This window comes from Plecotus auritus (genome assembly GCF_963455305.1).
Source record: "Plecotus auritus genome assembly, chromosome: 2".
Classification (NCBI taxonomy): Eukaryota; Metazoa; Chordata; class Mammalia; order Chiroptera; family Vespertilionidae; genus Plecotus; species Plecotus auritus.
Genome location: NC_137771.1, coordinates 189,083,418 through 189,105,848, shown reverse-complemented (window position 1 = coordinate 189,105,848; position 22,431 = coordinate 189,083,418). Strand labels below are relative to the sequence as shown.

General features: G+C 39.8%; 2 protein-coding genes across 17 annotated transcripts in view; one reads left to right on the top strand and one right to left on the bottom strand.

Moving 5' to 3' along the window:
* Nucleotides 1-13,028, top strand: part of USP13 (ubiquitin specific peptidase 13) — a 113,239-nt gene extending 100,211 nt beyond the window's left edge. For both annotated transcript variants that reach the window (XM_080654127.1, XM_080654128.1), the window contains 2 exons: nucleotides 4,637-4,721; nucleotides 7,966-13,028. In XM_080654127.1, coding sequence (XP_080510253.1) covers nucleotides 4,637-4,721; nucleotides 7,966-8,059 — 179 coding nt within the window. In that variant the 3' untranslated portion in view covers nucleotides 8,060-13,028. The remainder of the gene's footprint in view (nucleotides 1-4,636; nucleotides 4,722-7,965) is intronic.
* Nucleotides 13,029-15,823: 2,795 nt separating this feature from the next.
* PEX5L (peroxisomal biogenesis factor 5 like) overlaps nucleotides 15,824-22,431 on the bottom strand; it is a 237,947-nt gene continuing 231,339 nt past the window's right edge. For all 15 annotated transcript variants that reach the window (XM_080654133.1, XM_080654139.1, XM_080654140.1 and 12 more), the window contains one exon: nucleotides 15,824-21,289. In XM_080654133.1, the coding sequence (XP_080510259.1) occupies nucleotides 21,085-21,289 (205 nt within the window). In that variant the 3' untranslated portion in view covers nucleotides 15,824-21,084. The remainder of the gene's footprint in view (nucleotides 21,290-22,431) is intronic.

The following is a 22,431-nucleotide window of genomic DNA, read 5'->3' as shown; positions in this document are numbered from 1 at the left end:
TGTGTACATTTTGGGGGGAGTGTGTGACATAATGCTGTTTTTTTTTTAGAAGGGGTCCTTTGGGAACTTGGAAAAAAATCAGCAGGAACTTCCTTCTCTGGTTTACCTTGACTTCTCTTTGGAAACAAATATTAATTGAGGTTTTTCTTCCCCCCCTTTTTTACCTGTTGAGCTTTTGCAAATGTGTTGTGATTCTCTCTTTTGCTGTTTTTTTCCTAGCAGGAGGTCTTGGGTGTTTATATTGATAAACATGGTTAATTTTAATTGTAGAACTAAGATTTATGCTCATCTTTTTTTAAAATTAATTAATTATTTATTTAAAATATATTTTTTTATTGATTTCAGAGAAGAAGGGAGAAGGAGGGAGAGAGAAACATTAGTGTTGAGAGAGAATCATTGATTGGCTGCCTCCTCCACGTCCCCCAGTGGGGATCTACCCTCCAGCCCAGGTATGTGCCCTGACAGGGAATGGAACGGTGACCTCCTGATTCATAGGTCAGCACTTAACCACTGAACCATGCTAGCTGGGCTTTAATTTGTTTTTTATGGTTCTGAGTATACAGGTGAGTTGTTTTTAACCAAAGAGGGAAAAAAATTCCTTTGAGAACTTAATGACATGGGTGTATTGGGTGTGTGGATTTATCTTTTTCTGTATATCTATTTGTTTTGTCAACCCATTGGCTGTGTTGATGTCTCAGCAGTGTTTTATTGATGTGACCCTGGGTAATGGTGGGAAATGCCCATTTAAATTCTCTGATGAATTATTTTAGTCATTATTTTGGAGGACAGTTCCTTGGGGTGGGGAGCCTGGTTGGGGTATCGTGTCCTCTCTTTATTTCATGAAAATTCTAAGACAGCAGCTGCATTTTGGGAGACTAGGACTGTATCTTTCAAACTGAACATTTGGAATTAGATGTAGGCTTATTCAAAAAGAGCTTTAAAAACCAACCAGGGTCAAGAAACATGAAACGGTCTGAGCCCACACCCTCTCTTTCTTACTGGGGTAGGAGTGAGTTCTTATTGGGGGTGGGCAAAAGGGAGGGCAGAGCAGGGTAGAGTCCCTTGATCACTATTTCAAAAAATATGTGCCAGGCAAAATGGTTATCATTCACAACTGTTTTTGGCTGGTTTCTGGTTTCAAACCTCGGATATTTTTGGTTATTAGTTGATGTGACAGCTAGTTAATGGTAGGAAAGGCAATCTCCTCTGATTCTTTTCTCTTTTATGTAATTATTTTACTAATTTATATTCCAATTTATACTTAGGTAGATGAATTATAAAAATGTATACAATACAAGGTGATATAAAAATAAGGGAAGAAGTAGAGTAGAGTCATTCCTTCATTCACTCATTTATTCATTTAATACATATTTATTAAGTGCCTTCTGCATGCTAAGCACTGTTCCCTGTACCTAGAATATTTCAGTAAACAAAACTGACACACTTCTCGTCATTGTGGAGCTGTATTTTAGCCTGGACTAAAAGGATATAGACAGTAAATAAATGCCCACGTAAATATGTGACTTGGCAGGTGTTACTTCGAGCTACATAGACAACAGTAAAGCCAGGTCAGGGATGAAGGTGGGAGTTAAAGAGGGAGTTGCTCTTTTATAAGTTGGCTCAGGAAGTCTCTCTGATGTGACATTTGATCTGAGACCTTGAGGAGGTGTGGGTTGAGTCATATGACAGCTGCAAGAAGAGTTCCAGATAGAGGGAACAATGAGTGTAGAGCAAGCATGTCAAACTCGCGGCCCATAGGCCACATGCGGCCCACAACGAATATTTTTGCGGCCCAGCCAATATAACAGTATTTAAGAAATGTTTTAATAAAAATTTCCTAACTTAATTTTTACAATATCCTGTTATACATAATTATTAATAATGAACTACAATGTTTGCTAATGATTGATTACTATAATTGTGTTGCATTCATTTCCCTTACGCGCAGGCGCACCATTTCTCTTTAGCAGCTGATTGCCACGTCATTAGTCTTGTACTGACTTGTTTGGTGTGCGCAACAGGAAATATTTCACTTTCGGAGAACAAGAAAAATTTGCGTTATGCATATTAATTTGTGCAGTTATTCAGTGTCTGATAAGTTAATATTCAAGAAAAAATATTAATTTTTATTAAAATATTCTATTATTTTATGTTAACGATTACTCATTTATTTCAGCCCTTTGTATTCAGCATGTCTCTATTGAAATAAACCTACGTTTCTATGGAAATTGAAGCTTTTGTTTTTTTGTGTGGCCCACATAAACTTAAACCTTGTTTATTTGGCCCATGTTAGCCTTTGAGTTTGACATGCTTGGTGTAGAGGCTGAGGGATGGAGCATATGGGTGGATGTGAGGAGCAGCCAGGAGGCCGGAGTAGCCGGAATAGCTGGAGTAGCTGGAGTGGGAGAGAGTGTGAGGAGTGGGGGGAGGGGGTCTCACAGGCTACTGTAGGACTAAAATTTCACTCTGAGGTATAGAACACCTTGGGAAGTTCTATGACAGTAATAACTACAATTTGAATTCCATTTCAAGACTCTGATAGCTGTACTGAGAAGAGTTGTAAAGGCAAGGAAGGAAGTAGGGACCCCAGTTAGGAGGCTCTTGTAAAAATTCAGAAGAAAGATGATGGTGACTTGCTTGGATCAGGGGTTCCTACTGAAGGTGATAAGAAGTGGTTTGATTCTGGATATATATTGAAGGAAATGCTGACAGGATTTGCTGATGGATTGGGTGTGTGTAAAGTGTGAGAGAGAAGTTAAGATTTTGTCCTCAGTTATCGGAAGAATGGAATCATCATTGACAGAGACAGCTGAGGCTGAGGAGAGGATGTTCAACAAACTAGGAATGAAAGGGAACTTCCTCAACATGGTAAAAAGCATCTACAGCTCACATCTTACTTAATGGTGAAGACTGACTGCTTTTCCCTTAAGGTCAGGAACAAGACGAGGATGTCCGCTCTTGACATTCCATTTAACAATATAACAGGAGGTTCTAGCCAAGGCAGTGAGGCCAGAAAGAGAAATGAAAAGCATCCAGATTAACAAGGAAGAAGTAAAACTATCTCTATTGCAGATAACATAATTTTGTATATAGAAAATTCTAAGGAATCCACTAAAAAACTATTAGAACTACTAATGTCGGAACAAGATCCATATACAAAATTCAGTTGTATCTCCTTACATTAGCAATGAACATTCTGGAAATTAAGAAAACAGTTCAATTTAATGCCATGAGACTGGATAAATCGGGACAGGGAAAAATAAGTTCTGAGGTCATCACCATTGAGAGGTCAGGGAGATGAGGAGCCAGTGAGGCAGCTGGACAACCCAGAGAGGGTTGTATCCTGGGGGCAAATATTTGAGGAAGAAGGAGGTGATCAGCTGTGTGTGATGTGCTAAAGAGTGAGTAAGCTGAGTGGATATTCACAGCTCAGTAAGGGATGAGCATGGGAGAATGGGAGAGGGAGGGGTAGGGCAGAGGTCTGCCTATAGTGGTCAGCAAACTCATTAGTCAACAGAACCAAATATCAACAGTACAACGATTGAAATTTCTTTTGAGAGCCAAATTTTTTAAACTTAAACTTCTGCTAACACCACTTCTTCAAAATAGACTCGCCCAGGCCGTGGTATTTTGTGGAAGAGCCACACTCAAGGGGCCAAAGAGCCGCATGTGGCTCGCGAGCCACGGTTTGCCGACCACTGGCCTAAAACAAATACTTTGAAAAAATGCAATAAAGATTGAGTACTAGACAAATGAATATGCAAGACCATTTTTTTCCTTATTAGATTCCACAGACATGAATATTCTCAAATCATCATAAAAGAATGTAAACACTCAATTTCTGTAATTGGTAGCAGTTTGCGAATGGACGGGTACTTGTCCGTGGAACCCACTTTGTGTTGTGTAGATCTGGGTTTGGCCAGGGGAGCAGGAGCTGAAGTTCATTCAATGTGGATTTGACACAGAATCCTGTATCAAATGGCAGGAGGTACTTGTCAGAGAAAAAAACATCAGTTTCACCCTCTAAGAGGCTATATATCTCCTTGTTCAGAAAGCATGAAACCTGAATTTTGGTCCCATATAGTTTATAATCATGAGCAAGTCAGAAATCACAAGAAGCATATTCCGAAGCACCGTCCCTTCCTATGAATGGTAATAGTTGTCTGCTGTCTTCCCTACAGTCCTGGCATTTGTATGGTATTTTATTCTGAATTGCTCATTTAAGCCTCATCCAACCTTATGCACTGGGTGGGTTTTTCATCTTTGTGAAGAAATGGGCCTAGAGAGATGGGACAACCCCTCTGCCCTCACGCTGCTTGAATGTGAGAGAGCCGGGTCTACCCTGTTAAACCCACGGATGTGCCGCCAGGTTGGCTGCACGATTTTTACAGCCCTTCCAGACACGAATTTTCTGTACGTTGATGGTTGATGTCCCGCTTTGTTATGACTTAGAAGATTGAATTTGGTGTCACTTTGGGTGGGTTTGTGGGTGAATGGGTATAGCAAGGTAAGTAGACTTTGTCTTTCAATTTAAACAGTTGCTGGATTATACAATCATTGGCTTTAAATTCTGATCAGTAGTGCTGTTGGTTTCTAGAAATGCTGCCTTGTGACTGTGTTGTTTCCTCTTTCATAGTGTATGAATTATTTGCATTCATCAGTCACATGGGAACATCTACAATGAGTGGCCATTATGTTTGCCATATTAAAAAGGAAGGAAGGTGAGTCTTTTTAGAAGGTAAATAATATATGTGTCTTATTGAGTGCTAGGCACTGTACTAGGTGCTTCATATGTTATCACATGTGGCTTTCACAATGGTCTTGTAGGATATACTCTTAAAACCATTTAAGACACTGAGGCTCAGGGAGGCCAAATAGCTTGATCTTAGCTAGTAAGTTGTTGTGTCAGAGCTGGTATCCAAAGCTGCTCTCAACCATCATACCATCATACCAAGGTAACTTTCCACAATAAAGATGCATCCTACAGCAGAATGGATGTCATATTTGAAACCTCCATAGGATTGCCAGATTAAGCAAAATACTACTACTACTACTACTACTACTACTACTACTACCACTACTGCTAATAATAATGATAAAGGAAAACCAGTTGCACTATTAAATTTGAATTTCAGGTAAAAGTAAGTGAATTACTCAAATATTGCACAAGACATACTTATACTAAAATATAATTTGTTGCCTACATTAGATTCAGATTTGACAGTGTATCCTGTGTTTTATCTGGCAACACTGAGCGGTCAGTGTCTTGCTTTATTGCAACCTTGCAGTAGGCCTTGTGGCATCTTAAGTAGGATTGCTAGGTATGTGGTGAACTGGGAATGAGACAGATTGGGAAGTGAGGCTGCACCTATCTTCAGAACCCTTTCACTGGGCCAGGTCCCTGCAAGGCCCCTCTGGTTTCCTCCCAGGAGCTCCCCACTAAGTGGCCTAGGGTTGGCACTCCTGCTCAAGGCAGTGCGTGGGCCCTGTGGATGCTGAAGAAGCATGTGACCTTGGCCTCTCCTAAAGGATGTTGGCATCTCACCCCATGCCTCGCACTGCAGCAGTGACCACTTCCCACCCAGCATCAATTGTGTTCCTTTTTGCTGTATCTTTTGGTCTTGTTTCCACTTGATTCATAAAATAATTGAGTACAGAGACTTGATTTATAGTGAATTCCTTTTATTACCCAACCTGATAGCTCTTTTAAAAATGCTTAAGAGAAATTGTTTAATTATAATTTAAAAAACAATAAAATTCATCATAGGAGTTGGTACGATATAAACACATACAAAAATATGTCATCTGGAAGCCTAGGAATAATCATTGTCTATATTTGGATATATTTCTCTTTTTTTATTGTTTTCATTGGGAGAGGATATGTAAATCTATACACACACATACTACATATAACTATGCATATATATTTATAACATTTCTAAAAGTTTTATGTACACAACAGATACAATTTCGTAACCTGCTTTTTCTCACTTTGTATTATATTGCGATTATTTTCTCAATTTTGCAAATATTCTTTGAAAACATTTTAATAGTTGTAAATTATTCACTGCCTGGCTAATTTACTTCTGATTTTTAGTTAGTTTTATACCTAAGGCTGAAACAAACACTATCTATACTAATAAAAGAGTAATATGCAGCCCTAACCAGTTTGGCTCAGTGGATAGAGCATTAGCCTGCGGACTGAAAGGTCCCAGGTTCTATTCCAGTCAAGGGTATATACCTTGGTTGTGGGCACATCCCCAGTAGGAGGTGTACAGGAGGCAGCTGATCGATGTTTCTCTCTCATTGATGTTTCTAACTCTCTATCCCTCTCCCTTCCTCTCTGTAAAAAATCAATAAAATATATTTATAGAAAAAAAAGAAAAAAAAGAGTAATATGCAAATTGGTCAGGACACCCTCACAGTAACTACCGAACAGCAGGCTGTGTGGGGCGACAAGGCCAGCAGGGGGTTTGTGAGGGATGACCAAACAACTGAACAGCAGTCTGTGTGGGGTGACCAGGCTGGCAGGGGGGGCAGTTAGGGGTGACCAGGCTGGCAGAGGGGGGCAGTTGGGAGCAACCAGGCCGGCATGGGGGGCAGTTGGGGGCAACTAGGCTGGCAGGGGGGGCAGTTAGGGGCGATCAGGCCAGCAGGCAGAGGAGGTTAGGGGTGATCAGGCTGGCATGGGGGGAAGTTAGGGGTGATCAGGCAGGTGAGCAGTTAGGAGCCAGTGGTCCCGGATTGGAGAGGGTGCAGGCTGGGCTAAGGAGACCCCCCCGTACACAAATTTCATGCACTGGGCCTCTAGTTATACATAATTCTTTGACTCAATTGGTTTTTTGTTGTTGTTGTTTTAAAGAAACAGTTTATTTTTTATTTTATTTCATTTTTTATATATATATTTTCTTTTTTTTCTTTTTAATTTCTTTATTGATTAAGGTATTACATATGTGTCCTTATTCCCCCATTACCCCCACCCCCCCATTCATGTCCTTACCCCCCTGTTGTCTGTGTCCATTGATTAGACTTATATGCATTCATGTAAGTCCTTTGGTTGATCTCTCCCCCTTACCCCCACTGTCTGTCTCTGGATCTGTTTTTGTTCATCAGTTTATGTTGTTCTTTATTTTCCATAAATGAGTGAGATCATGTGGTATTTTTCTTTCATTGCCTGGCTTATTTCACTTAGCATAATGCTCTCCAGCTCCATCCATATTTTTGCAAATGGTAAGAATTCCTTCTTTTATACTGCAGCGCAGTATTCCATTGTGCAGATGTACCACAGTTTTTTAATCCACTCATCTGCTGAGGCACTTAGGCTGTTTCCACATCTTAGCTATGGTGAATTGTGCTGCTATGAACATAGGGAGGCATATATCCTTTCTGATTCGTGTTTCTAGTTTCTTGGGATATATTCCTAGAAGTGGGATCACTGGGTCAAATGGGAGTTCCATTTTTTATTTATTTCAGAGAGGAAGAGAGAGGGAGAGAGATAGAAACATCAATGGTGAGAGAGAATCATTGATTAGTTGCCTCCTGCATGCTCCCTACTAGGGATCGAGCCTGCTACCCGGACAATGTGCCCTTGACCAGATTTGAACCTGGGATCCTTCAGTCCTCAGGCCAACACTCTATCCACTGAGCCAAATGGGTTAGGGCTCAGTTGTTCTTCATTTGACTCAATTTTTGAGGTTATTTATGGATTTCTGCAAAAAAAAAATTATAAGATCAAAGGATTTAAAAAGTTTAGAGGCTCTTTTAGTAACTACTTTTTGATTGAGCTCAAGACTTAGAAAGCAATTGTAATTTCCCACCAGTATTCTGTTCCCTTTTATATAACAAACTTGAGTTTGGTTATCTTAAACGTCTTGATTCTTTTATGCATGGCGCAGTAACTTTTCTCCTGCCAAGTTTCCTGGAATTGACTTAAATTCATCCAATGCTTCTGTGTTTTGTTTTCAGATGGGTGATCTACAATGACCACAGAGTGTGTGCCTCAGAAAGGCCCCCTAAAGACCTGGGCTACATGTACTTTTACCGCAGGATACCAAGCTAAACCTCAGATGTACAAATCGGCGAGAAGCCATACGCCTTTTTAATTTGCCAAAAAAATAAAAAAATAAAAAAAAAGAAGTTGGGACAGCCAGACATAAAGGAATACTTGGGGGTATTTATAGTTTATTTAATGACCATCATTTGACACCTTCTGAAATAGAACTGGGAAGACATTTCTATTAGCAATGATACACTACTGTAGATAGTTTTCCTTTTTATAAATGTTCAAGGAGACAATGATTAAAAAGAGAAAAGTGTTCCTGTTGCTGGTAGGGAATCTGCCACTGGCACGTCAAAGACAGAAATATGCCACCAATCCTCAATTTTGCTTTGGGGGTCAGTGGTCTGGCCCCACCCACAATAAATGAAAAGCCCACTTTTGTTTCATAGCAAAAATCAGCAACTGGGCTGGGCTTTATTTGTGACATACTTTTTTCATTCAGTACAAGAATTTCCGACCTTTCTGTGTATAGTAAATTAGAGCATCTGCGATGAAATGTTCTTAATTTAATCCCATCACAATTCAGAATACAACTGTGCGAATGTGTGCGAGACTGAGACTGAGAGTGTCAATGAGGAAATCTGTGGTGGGTTGTTTGGAAAGGTTAAAACAGTTGGCGTTAAGCATAGCTGGGAAAAGCAAGTACATCTTTTAAAGAAACCATAACTCAGGAACAGTTGAAAAAATTAGTTCCCTGCTTACATTTTCAGGCATAAAATGGACTGAGTTGTCCCTTTAAGCGCTGTCAAGAATTCACTTGGGTGTGCGACATTTGGTGGTGTACCGCCAGATGCCGAGAGCAGCGCAATATTAGTCTTTGCCAAAGGTAGATGGATTCTGTGTGTCAGCAGCCCTTCCCTCTAAGGTATAGTGTGCATTTTTAGGTGATCGCTTCTTACCATCACACATGACAACTCTTTGGAATCATGTTAAGTGCCCCAAATTAGTCTGGTTTTCTCCCCCCGTGAGCTCTTTACCTGCCTCCATTTCTACGTTTTCTGAGGCCAGGGTCTCACCTCTGCCCTTTCTTGGCTAATCACCTCCTGACTTGCCTTTACTGCTTATCTGCTGCCACCAACAATGCGATCTTGGGCACGTCCACGGGTTCAGATGCAAAGAAACCTGGCATGACGTTATGAAAGACCATCGTTTCCATGTGGTACTTCAACACGTTAATGGCAGCGTAGGATTAGACTGACAGATGGGATGAAAAAGTGGAAGGCTAGTGCACTAGAATGCTTCTACTGCTCTGCACCAAGTTCCAGTCTCTCTGGAGTTTCTATTTCAGAATATTCAGTCAAATGAAAAAGGATTTGTTGCTGTCTGCTTGACATGCCTTTTGTTGGTAGAAAGGATCTTTTTAGAAACTGGAGGAAGATAAAATAGAACCAGTTGGGTGAAACACAGCACAGACAGTGGATTATGACCCGGGGAGCTATGAGTTATCAGGATTTGGTTATGATGGGGGCTGTCGTACAAAGATCTGTGAGTACGGGGCACAGAGTCCAAGGGAGGGTCCCGGAGCCCGGGGGACTGCCTTTAGTGGGGCACGTCCCTCATCCTCCGTGTTCCTCACGCTCTTTGTCTGCACAATGGTATGATGACATCTGCTCTCTTTTTCCAACTTTGCTTCGAAGACATGGTGAGACTGTATACCTTGAATCTTTAAAGAGCAGCAGGTGGTGTAGCATGGGGGGTCCTAGTGGAGTATGTTCCCTCCTCTCTCATCTGATGTTTTCTTCAGTTTGGGAACAAATGAGATTGGCATAAGGAGGGAGCTCATGGTGCAGTCATTCTCTACGAAACTCTGCCCACTGGGGTCATATTTAATGCGACTCGGACTCCGTTACATGAGTCCTTGACTCCCGTAGAAATTCCCACGCTCAGCAACCTTACAAAGTCTGGTCTCCTTAGGGCTGAGTGAGTATCCTGGAATAATGACACCAGACACATCAAAAATGACGGGTTTTCATGCTATTACAAAGCAAAGGCCTTCTTAGGGGTGGGGGCGTGATTGAGGATTTGGATTAAAATGTGGACAAAGATAGCATGTGTATTTTGCACAGAATAAAAATTTTATAATAAAACCTTGCAAAATGGGTGGTATAAAATCAGTATAGAAAATTATAAGCTATACAATATTGAATTTAATTAAGTAGAAGAATTAATTTAGCCCTTTTTGATGCCTAAACATACTGTAAAAAAATGTAATATGGCTGCCTTTTTTTTCTGCCTCAAAAAACAAAGGGCTATTTCTACAAGGCCAAGTTTTGTATATGTGCTATTCTTCATTTCAGAAGGAAAATTGGGGAAAAACTGGAGCAAATAATGAGGTTCTTTCTGCTTTAAAAATGTATTTATATGTATTCCTTTAATATATATAAGGCAGGTTTCCCTGGAATAAAAGTCTGGAACATACTGCTTAATTTTACACATGTATGTAGATGAAATTATTTGTAACTGAAAACTGGAATCATGTATGGGTTTTGTCAATTGATTATCAGCCTGTTAGGAGTCTTTTGTGTGAGGCGTGGTGGTATAATTGTGAAATTCTTACTGTGTGTGGGTGCACGTGTGAGAGAGCCCTTTTTCCTGTAAATATCTTTTGATATCCATTTGTGTAAAATCCCAATGAATGTGTCTTTGGAAAATATAATGTATCAAAGTTTTTATTTTGTCAATTGATCGAAATGCCCATATAACTAATTAGAAATCCGGTTTGGTTCAAATTGGGGTATTTTTTTTAAAGGGAAAAATAGTATACAGAAAGGACTATTGGAAGAATCACATTTGAATGCTGTTTTACATCAGCATTGCTTCAATATTTTGACTTAGCTGTTTCCTCCCACCTACAAGAGAATGTGCCTGACCTTCCCCGGGGCTTGCTTTGGGCTGCAGGAGGTGTAGTGTGAGTAGTGGGAGCCTGGGACGCCCAACACCATTTATTCCCCTGGGACCTGAAGGGGATGGAGCCCCATCTGCAGTTCATGGTGAGGGCTCCTGGGCTTGCATCCTAACTCCGCCTCTCAGTGTGATGGGGCCAAGTCACTGCCTCCCTGGGCCTTTTTCTTTAAAATGGGTGGTTTAGACCAGATAAGCTCAGAAGTCCCTCCTTGTTCTAACAGTCGGTTCTATTTTTATTTTCCTTTTGTTACTACTGAGATCGGGCTGTGAGATAGGATGATCACATAGGTTAGATGTTATGTTTTTGATTTGTTACAGCTTACCCACCCCAGCTTAGAACCAATCTCATTTTTAGTGTCCTTACCCTGGCTTCTGTTCCCGCTTTCTTTGGTAAGTTTCCCATTTTCCCACCGTTCTTGAAAAACCACTTTCCAGTCCATGAGGTACTTTGTTACCATCCCTCTCAAAAATGAAAAAAATTATTTAGAATACTTCCTGCTCCGAAAAACCTCAGAACTACCTTCAGCTAAATCTGTCACATTTATACAATATTTCCTTTTTAAAAAAAAATATTTTTGTTGACTTCAGAGAAGAAGGGAGAGAGAGAGTAAGAGAGAGAGCGAGAGAGAGAAACATCAAAGATGAGAGAGAATCATTGATCAGCTGACTCCCACATGCCCCATACTGGGGATCCAGCCTAGGCATGTGCCCTGACGGGGAATTGAACCCTGACCTCCTGCTTCATAGGTTGACGCTCAGTCAGTGAGCCATGCCTGCTGGGCTATACAGGTGATTTTCTTATTCTAATTCAGTTGTAGCTGTGATCCCCAAATAAGTACTAAGAAAGTTGTCTACCACAGAAAGATGTGTTTTTCATCTCGTAGGACCACCGTTGCTAAGTTACATTATCTGTGGGGAGATGACAGGTGACAGGGGCAGGACCAGGGGATAGGATTAGGTAAATGTGATTCTGTCCTTTACCTTAGGGCAGAGATCCTAGGTTACAGAACAAGGGCCTGTCTGAGATTGTCTAAGCTGGTGATATGATTACCACACCGTGGCTCAGAGATTCCCTACTCAGTAAGTCATCCCCAGGGTTTGTATTAATATTCTCTAGACCTGCGCTGTTCAGTCCAGTAGCCCATAGTCATATGTGGCTAATGAATGGCCTCTTGAAAGTTGGCTTGCCTGAACTGAGCCTGTGCTGTGCATATAAAATGCACACCAGATTTTGAAGCCGTGCTACCAAAAAAAAAAAAAAAAGGGAATGTAAAATATTTTATCAATATTTTATAGTGATTACATGCTGAAATGACAATATTTTAGATATATTAAGTAAGATATGAAAATTTAACTTTTTCCTTTTTATCTTTTTTAATGTGGCTACCAAAAAATTTAAAATTAGTCACGTGACTCTCATTCTTCTATTGGGCAGTATTAATCTAGAGATAGATGGTGTGGGGTAGACAGCACCCTACCTTAGGTATGGAAGGTAATTCTCCGAAACATCTAGACAGAAGCAACATGAACATTTTTGCTGGAATCAGGAGCACCGTGAGGCACAGAATGCCTTCCAGAAAGCAGAAGATTTTTCTGTGTAAAAAAAACAATATGTATAAGACCCCAATTAAAAGACAAAAGCAAATGAGCCCCAAACCCTGTTCCTTTGCTTTGCCTAGGAGCCTCTAACTTTGGATTTATTTTTCAAGCAACTGCCAGGTGCCAAGGATGTCAGCCACAGGAGGGTGCTGGGCGTATTTCTTTCTCTTTAGGCAACATTCTCTTGTGGTTTCCCCTCCCCAGGTATAGTTCACTCTGTGCAGAGCTGGGCGTGGAGATACTGTGTAAATCTTGCTGCCCCAGACTCACTGCTCCTCTCGGCCTCGGCAGAGCAGGTTTCGATGTTGGCTCTCGAAAGCGTTTGTATTTATTTTATTTTGCATTAGTCACAGTTGGTGTTTAAGCTATCTCAGATATTTTGGGAGAGTATTTGCCTGTGATGGAAAGGGAGATGGATGATTTGTTGCTTCACTTGTTTTAAAATTAAAAGCTATTCTCACAATCTGAGGTCCCTTGATGACTCTTTTTTTCTTTCTTTTGCAAAGTGCCAAGTAAACGAATTCTCCTCTTTGTAGGTTCTCACCCATCAGTGGAACAGGTAACTTGAGACAGTGACTAATTTTTTTTCCTTTTAGGGTTTCTTCGTGTGGGCCCCCAGACTGCCTGGTCCCCATCAACACTGGAACATCTGTGGAGGAGGGAGGAGCCAAGGCAGGGAGGAGTCTGGTGTCCTTTAGACTTTCTCTACTGATATGTCTAGTTGAATATTGGGGTCAATCGAGATCTTTCTGACTCTCAATTTGCTGATGGCTTCCTTAATGCAGCAGAATCTACACTAGTTGCATCAATAGATTCCAGCATTTCTATGATGCCACCTTTCTAGGTTGTATAAATTTCCCATGGCTGCTGTAACAAATGACCACAAAATTAGTGGTTGGGGGATGGTGGAAAAGATGATCAGGAGTCCAGTTTGGGACCTGTTGAGTTTGAAATGCTCACCAGACCTCTATTTGATGTTGAGTAGGAAGCTGAATATACAACTCTGGATTTTGAGAGAAGTTTCCTCTGCCTGGCATGTTCTTTCCCCAGAAATAAAAATGTTTTGAATTATGCAAGGGCTTGGGAAAGGAGCCACATTCACCACTAAGTAGATGGACTTTTTACCTTAGGATAGCAGTGAAGCAGGAAAGAGAGACACCCAGCTTGATTTTACAGAGGAGAAAATGGAATTCCACCAGGTGCTGCCTCAGTTCAATAGAGGGGGTAGTGAAGAGGGAGAAGGGGTGCTCTGGTCTCTTGGTGTAGTCAGTCTTCAGCTGAGCCAGCTGTTCCTTCCATCCCAACCTCACCACTCAAGGACTTCAGTTAGTAAATGTTTCAGAAACACAGAAACTTCCATCCCAATGGCATCTCTCCCCTGCTGGGGAGCGGGGAGGGGGAATTTAAGAAGACCTTCTATGGTCTCCCACCCTTAGGGCATCTCCTGAGGTCTCGCCAGCTCACAGCCTTAACCGCCCTGGATTCCTTTCTCCCTGAACACATACCAAGCTCATTCCTACCTTGGCATTTTGCACTAGCTGTTGGCTCTGCCAGGAATGCTTATTCCCAATTCCACTCAGCAGGCTTCTTGCCATTCAAATCTCAGTCCAAATGTCAGCCAAGAGGAACATTTCCTGACCGCCTATAGATAGTACCTTATATGTCTTATTCTTCTAGCACTTCATAGAACATAACATTGCTTTTTATTAAAGTATTTGTTGATCCCTCACAGAAATCTGAATTCTTCAAGTGCAAATTTGATTTAATTTACTTAACCTCTGTCCTGCACTAGAACAGTACCTGTACATAGTAGGTGCTCAAATATTTATTGAATGACCAAAAAGAAAAAAAAAAAGACCCTAAAACAGAAATATATTTTAATGTTTTTATTCTAAAAAAAAAAATCACAAAATCCAAGTTTAGGTTAAATAATATTTTAGTCTTAAAAAAATTAACAAGATTTTAAAGTTTTTGTTTCATATCTAAAAATGCATTCCTGATTTCCAGTTAACTCATGCAAAATCATATGTAGTGATATTCCACAAAAGGACCTTTTAGCCAGTAGTAAAAATGGATTCTATTTGAACTGAAGCAATTCTGATCCCCAAATCTCATTTTGAAAGATTTCTGAAAAGATCTTGGAGCCGCAAAGTTTATTTGAAAACATAATTTAAAATTACCCAAATATAAATACAATTTAATAATGTGAAAAAGGGAAGGCATGCTTCCAATAATAGTACAAAAATACTACCTTAATCCTGGTACTTTATAAATTATAAGCCAACTGAGTAAATTAAACACATCAATATAATAGGTTATTTTTATGGTAGTAATTTTATTTCAAAGAGCAACACAGGGAATTACTAAGAAGAAGCCTTAATACCAACAGAGTTGTGCTACGACACATAATATTTCACTAAATACACAGACATATTATCACGTAGTATGCCGATAACTTTTACACTCCCCCCCATTGCCATTAATTTACTATAGGACACTTAATTTGGGTTGGTGTTAACTTAGAAACAATGTAAACATTTAAAGTTAAATTTCTCTGTTATCTATTTTAGCTTAAAAATGAACTCCCAAGACTTTAAACATTATTGAGCATAATAAATAAGGAAGCATCACAGAAGAATTCCTCTCAAAACGGTATTTTTAGATTAGACTAGATATACAGTATCCATAGATATACAAAATATATAGAAATGTCTTTTCTAAATAGTTAATAAATGCTTGTTATAGTTTGTAAAAAGTTTACTAAATTAATCAGTTTTTTTTTTTTCAACCCATGTAAACAAATTTGGGTAATGACAATTGAAGAGGGTTTGGGTGAGATGACAGGGAAAATGGAAAAGAAGTTGGTAAAAACTCAGATTTGCTTTATTTCCTTTACATACGGGTAACATTTTCAGTCACGAACACATTCCGCACAGGGTGCAATTCCTTATGGTATCGATGCGAACATTTTCCGTATCTCAGTGAAAATGACAAATGACCTAGTTGAGTGTCTATCCCTTATTCCTTTTTGTGTCGCACCATTTCACTCAAATAAAAAGAGCACATTTTATTGTTAAGCAAATTGCCCTTTTTTCCATCTTAATATTATTTTGAGTGCAGGTTTCTAAGGGAAATGTCCCACTCTGTAACATTGCAAGTTAGTTTTCTCTTGTAGAGAAGGTCGTGAGAAAACAGTTCTGAGATGGGGTGCTTGTTTCTAGAGGGTTTTTTTTTTTTTTTTTTTTTTTTTTTTTGGTATTTCTGTAAAGGTTGCAAGTAGTGAAAACTCTATTCAAGGCAAAATACCACATGTGAGTTTGTTAAACCTCACACTTTAATTTTCATTTTTTCTCCTCTTAACTCTTCAATGTCTCCACACAAAGGTCTTTGCTGTGTGTTTGGGGAATACTGTCTTTGAGATCATATGTATGTGTGTGTATGGGGGGGTTAAGGGTGGATGAAATGGTGACAAAGCTGTCCTACCGCCTTACTGAGCTCTGCTCCCTCCACTTCTGGTCTCCTTGTCCTTATTTCCTCATAAAGCAGGGATCACAGACAAAGGCCGTGAGAAGACTTCAAAGCTGGTCTGAGTGACCGAGAAACCACCTCATCACCCCTGAATTTCAATGTTTTTAGACATAATGACCAAGTCCAGCTTCTCAAGGGACATGGATCCAAGTAGCTCACCTACCATACAAACAGGAATACGCTGAGGACATGGTGTGACACCCACACACTTGCTACATGACATTTGTGGATATTAAGGCCCCATGTTCACTTTGCCTTATAATGACTTTCATGTACCTGGAATTACCCTAATCTCTACAATATTTAGAATCTCAGTATTTCTAAATTTATTCCTAAACTTTTAGAAAATATTTGAAATGCACTATTTAGCATTTAGACCCCAAAACTGAGCTGAAGCAATCAACAAGATTTTGTTCAGGAGCCTTCGGATACGTGGACTTTGCTTAGGTTTTAGATCTGTGTGCTTCTGCTGGTCAGAGGAGTAGTCTGGCACTGGTTGCAATGCTGCATAAACCAGACACGTGGATATCTGTCAAGTTCAGAGTGACAGCATGAAAACAATCTCAAGGATAGGATGTTAAAAACAAATAGAAAAAGTGTAACACGAAGTTCGTGAAAATGCTTCCTTGTTCAGAAGCAAGGAAAAATAAGCTAACCCATGCGGCTTAATCATGCACTGGGTAAGTTCACATTCAGTAGTGTTATCTTGCATGCTTTTGGTTAATATTTGAGTAGGCAGATTTGTGAGGATTAATGCATGCGTTATTTCTGCACCTGAGGTTATATGTTTCACTTTTTAAAAATTGCCTTTTTACAAACCATATGCCAGAATTAATCTCCGACACTCTTAAAAAATATATGTATCTACTTAGTTCAAAACAGTTTATAGTTCAACCAGTTCTGTAAATACCGAGAAGATATACTGTGCAATAAAATCCAGAGAGGGAATTTGGATTTATTTTAAAAAGTTAAAATTATGTGTGTGCATGTGTAGCTATTTCTAAAATAAGAAGCCTCAAAAAGATGACACACGAAGTAAGCCTTCATAATACCCTGTTTCAAAAAAGCATTTCAAGGTGTAAAACAGTAGCAACAACTATGTGAAAGTATAACCCGGTTCTGTGGAACTGAAGAAGAAGCACAAAAGGAGCTTGCTTTTATATTGCCAAGGAGCTCACAAAGTTTATGGTAAGTAGTTTGGGAGCTCCTGGTACAAGTGGGGCTAGTACAATTGTGTTTAAGTCTTGCTTGTATAGCAAGAATATACTAGAAAGATTTATCTAGTGCGATTATCTGGACATGGACCCAAGATTCAACTCAGTAGCTCTCGATTATTATGCTAAGTGAAATAAGTCAGTCAGAGAAAGACAAATACCATATGATCTCATTATATGTGGAATCTAATGAACAAAATAAATGGACGAACAAAATAGAAATAGTGGCATGGGTACATGGAACAGACTGATGGCTGTCAGAGGGAATGGGGGAGGGGGACTGGATGAAAGAAAGTGAAGGGATTAGCCAAAAAACATATATGCATAACCCACAGACATAGACAACAGTGTGGTGATGAGCAGAGGGAATGGGGGAGGGGCAGGGGCTCGGTGGAGGTGGGCAAAGTGGGGGAAGGTGGGAACATCTATAATAGTGTTAACAATAAAAATAAAGAAAAAAAGAATGAAAAAATGGCATAAAACTGTGAAAATGGGTGTGTCCTGCACTTTCCAATCCCGTTAAAAGTATCACTAATTTGCTGTTTTAGTTAAAACGCAGATTGGCTGAGAAAGCACAGCTCACAGTTCTCTATGAAAGCTTCCTGGTGAACAAGATCTGCCTTTCTTTTAAGGAGTCATAGGGAGTGATCGTGGGAGAAAGCCAAGGGAATGGTGACTCAATATGGTTGGTCCAGTAAGTGATACTTTACTCCTTCCCTCCCCTCCCCTATCCCTCTAACTCCTCCTCACATTGAGGTCTAGCAGCACAGAGAGATAGCCCGCTAGACATAGTTATAACCAATTTTGAAATTCAGCAATGATCACTGGCCTTCTCTGCATTTTCATCCAATCTCCTGGTGAAATCGGTCCTTGAGAGTCACAGCTATGCAATTGAGTGGCCACTCTTGTAAAACTGTACCATCCTCTGAGAGATCTTGGGCTGTTACTCAGTAATGCAAGAAAGGAGATAATCAAGGCCTCCCCAGAGCGCTTCCAAGGGAACCAAGGCCATCCTACCCTTTCAAATGGAAAGAGTAATATAAATAACAACTTTACACCATGACGATAAGATACCAAAAACAATTTTGCTTTTTAAAAAATGTGTATAAACTTAAGAAAAAGATGAATACAATAAAGACTGTTTTAAGATCTTGCTACTTACTTTTTGGTGTTGCTCTGATTGCTATAAACTTTCACTTGCTTTTTAGTAACTGTTTTAACTCAATTTTATTAAAAATATTATGAAAAAAAAATGTCTTGGGCAATAATTCCTCACCTCCTGACAGGTAACAGCTTAAGAAAATCTTGTTTCTGATGGACTAGACATATTGGAGAAAGTCCTACCAAATGCTCTGCAAATTACCAAATTATGATGGGAATGGAAAATTGTTCACTCTCGCTGAAAACAATTCCTTGGAGTTTGAAGTTGCTTTATATTCAAATAGGAAAATAAAACGGGGGCCCCAAATTTGCCAGTACTTAGCAACAATCAAGTTAATAAAAACAATGCACATTTACCCAACTGTCAGGCTTTAAATTGTTACTGATCTCATTTCATAGTGGCAGCAAAGCTAATAAAACAGTCTATTATTATTGCAAATTTAGTTACTATTGAAAGTATAGAATGTTGTCATAAGCAGAACATTTGTGAAAGTGGCTTTGAATCCTTTGTTTAGAGGTTCCTAATGGACTATGATGGATGCAAGTCAGCTGGCCAGCATGCATGCACAGGGATACGGAGGAGGAAGGAACGTGCGGAGAAGGGATGCTATTCCATCAGGGATACTCAATCAGGTAGCTACTCTCGGTTGGCGGCTGGTCCTATGAGTCCTTCCCAGGCTGAGTTTCTAGGATTCTGAAATTCTGGAGAATACCATTTTTGAAAATAGGTCAAGACTGGTTGTCACTGCTGCCCAATGGTGAATGCCTCAATGCCTTGCCTCCTGCTGGTCCAACTGGAGGCATCACCTCACCCGAGTGAGCTTTGACAGTGAATAGCAAAGCTGCCACCACAGGGGCCTCAACTCTTCATCTTTATAAACTAGAATAGGTTATAATGTATGGAAGCCTCAAGGATTTGTGGTTTCATGTTTACCTGAGGCCCCTTCTTATGCCAGGGACTTTGAATGTAACAGAGGAGACCATTTCTGCCTGCACCTTGAGTTCAGTATGTGTGCAGTAGAAGCTAACTCCCCAATCAATTGAACTGTCTTGATCCAAATGCTGGTTTTCCTGGTTAACTATAATCATGAGTAAAACCAGCTATTACTAACCAAAGGACATGAAGAAAAGCTGGGATCAGATTGCTTTGGGAAGATTCTGGAGGAACCAGACAAACTGAAGAAGAATGGGACAACTTACTAGGACAAGTTACCGGAACTGGGCATTGGTGAAGTTATATTTTGGTTAGCATTTTGCAAACAATTTTTCTAATCCTTTCAAAAGTGATATCTTCCTCAATAATCACTGAGCCCCCAACAAGCACAAAATACTCTGAAGAACTGAGTGGGAAGGAACCAATGGAATAAAAAACCATTGCCAACGGGAAGTCCTAGTACTTAATAAATGTTCAAGAGGAGAGCTTAGGGGCATGCATCTTTCATGTGAAACCTCTGATGTTCAGGGAGATTCAGCTCGAAAGTACTGATCTCTGTCACTTAGAATGCAAAAGGGTGGGCAATGCAGATTATTATGGAACTCAGAAAAGCACAATTTTTAGGAAAAATGTATTTATCACTCTTAAGAAATGCTATTTAAAATATTAACAATTGAAAAGGAATATCAGTGTGCAGGGCAGTTGGTAAGCAAGTAAAATATGAAATTTAAGTAAGTTAATGTTAACTCATTAGAAATCACGACATCATCGAACTTCCGTCCTACAGAGAATGCATGAAGAAACAGGGCCTAATCTCTTGCTTAAGGTCAAACAGTCTCAGACAGCACATGAATAAGGTCTGTGTTTGCATATTTACACCCTATATCACATCTGCTTTAAGGAAAACACTCCTTCAAAACCCTACACTGTGAAAAACTAATTTCAGGAATTTTTATTTGGTCCATTGAGCAAACAAGGCTGAGTTCCCAAATCTTTTACCCCCCACGTTAAAAATTGGAGCAACAAAACAAAACTCCAGCAAGGCATAAATAAGATATTAAAGTGCATATATACAGTCCCAGAAAAGTTTTGATTGGGAACAGCAAAAATTTCTATTGCAAAAACTGCTTTTGCCAGCAAAGCTCCTTCTCTGGAATCAAAAGCTACAGTAAAAGTTAAAATTGGAACGGGTTTAAGCAATGCCTCTTTTTAGTCGAGTTAATATTTGTGCATGCACCTTGGCCCAAACTACGTTCAATCTTCTAAAAGGGGGAATTTCAGGGGACAGTTCAGAAATAGTCAGAATTCCCTGATCTGAGGCAGTGCTTTCTCCAGGTGTCCCACAAGCAAGTTCCTTAGATGTGTCATCAGCCGCAAGTGGGGACAAAAACCCAAAGGAGATGTTTTGCGACAGGCTTGCAGCTTGTGGAAAGAGTATTCACATAGTTACTTTATCTTGGTTAGTCTTGAGCCTCTTGCTTCTTCTTTCGAGCCCGACCTTGACTCCATATAACATTTTTGTGCTTTAGGATCTGAACAGACTGGGCATTGTCTGTAGGTATTCCCTCAGGCTCTATCACCATGGCCTTTTGAACATCCGGTGTCACCATTTTGGAATTCATAATAAAATAAGTTTGCATTTCTGAGTACACATATAGATAAGTATTATTATTTTTTCTTTTCTTTCAAGGATCCAAATTGAAAGCTCTTAGGAGGACATCCAGGTCACCGAGATTGGCTGCTTGGAAGAGTTCTGGTTGGTCCATCAGAGACAGTGCGATTCTGAGGGCAGCCCAGATGTTCCCAGAGATGGCAGGATGAGGAACTTGCTGTTGATTCCGGCTTTTCCTCTGCAGACTGAGGGCAGTGAGAAAATTGCTGACCGCTTCTCTAAGAGGGAAGAAAAACAGACATTTACAAATGCAATGCATTTCAGAGTTAGCAAATAAGACAACAAAAATGGATGAAGTTATTTTAGTCTAAAATCCTAAATCACCTTTCAATGGTGTATTGGCTCAGCAGATGAACAACTTTCTGATTCTGCCTTTCTTTTTTGTGAAAAATCATCATTTAATGTAGTGAAATCAGAAAGAAAAAAGCAAAGCAATTTTTATTTTAGGGAAATCATGTGAGAGAGGAAGAATAATGGCCATTGCTAACTCTTCAATGCATCCACTTTTCTCTACTCCAAGAATGATGTGACGACGTAGTCCATTCACAGATGTGGCTTATATAACTAGGGTTGAAGAGGAGCATCTGGCCCCACTCAGAAACAAAGTGTCTAGCTTTTCCTAATAGTGATAGAAATCTGGGGAGCAGCAGGAGTTGAGTTCAGTTTCTTATCAGAGCATCTGGGCTTGTATCCCATTATGTTACCGTAGGCATATTTTTTATCTCCTACAAGCCTCAGTTCCCCCGACTATATAATAGGGAGAATAGAAGTCATTTTAAAACCTTGTGAGGTGCAGTCGAATCATTTTATGTGAAAACTCTTATCATTAATTTAAATTGTTCTCTAAGTGTTGTTGGAGGAACCCTGAGGATCAATGAGGCCAAAATAATTTTTAAAGTAATCCTGAGATGTTCTTTTACCTTTTACTGTTATTCTCTCATGAGTGTACACTGGAATTTTCTAGGGACCTCATGATTTACAACATCCCACAGGTTGAATGCGGAAGCAGAAATCAGTCTTCTTTTAGGCAAAATATTAATAGATTCACAAAAATGATAAAAGAATGCCACTCTTCACTAAACATTTATTTTTGTTTTGAAAACTAATTTTTAGGGGTAAAATATATAATTTATATTAACATGTAATTAGTTTATTATATTTAAACTAGTGGCCCAGTGCACGAAATTTGTGCATGGGGGATAGGGGGGTGTTCCTCACCCTCTCCAATCTGGGACCCCTTGAAGGATGTCCTACTGCCGGTTTACAGGGATCAGGCCTAAACTGGCAGTTGGACATCCCTCTCACAATCCGGGACTGCTGGCTCCAGCCGCTCACCTGCCTGCCTGTCTGCCTGATTGCC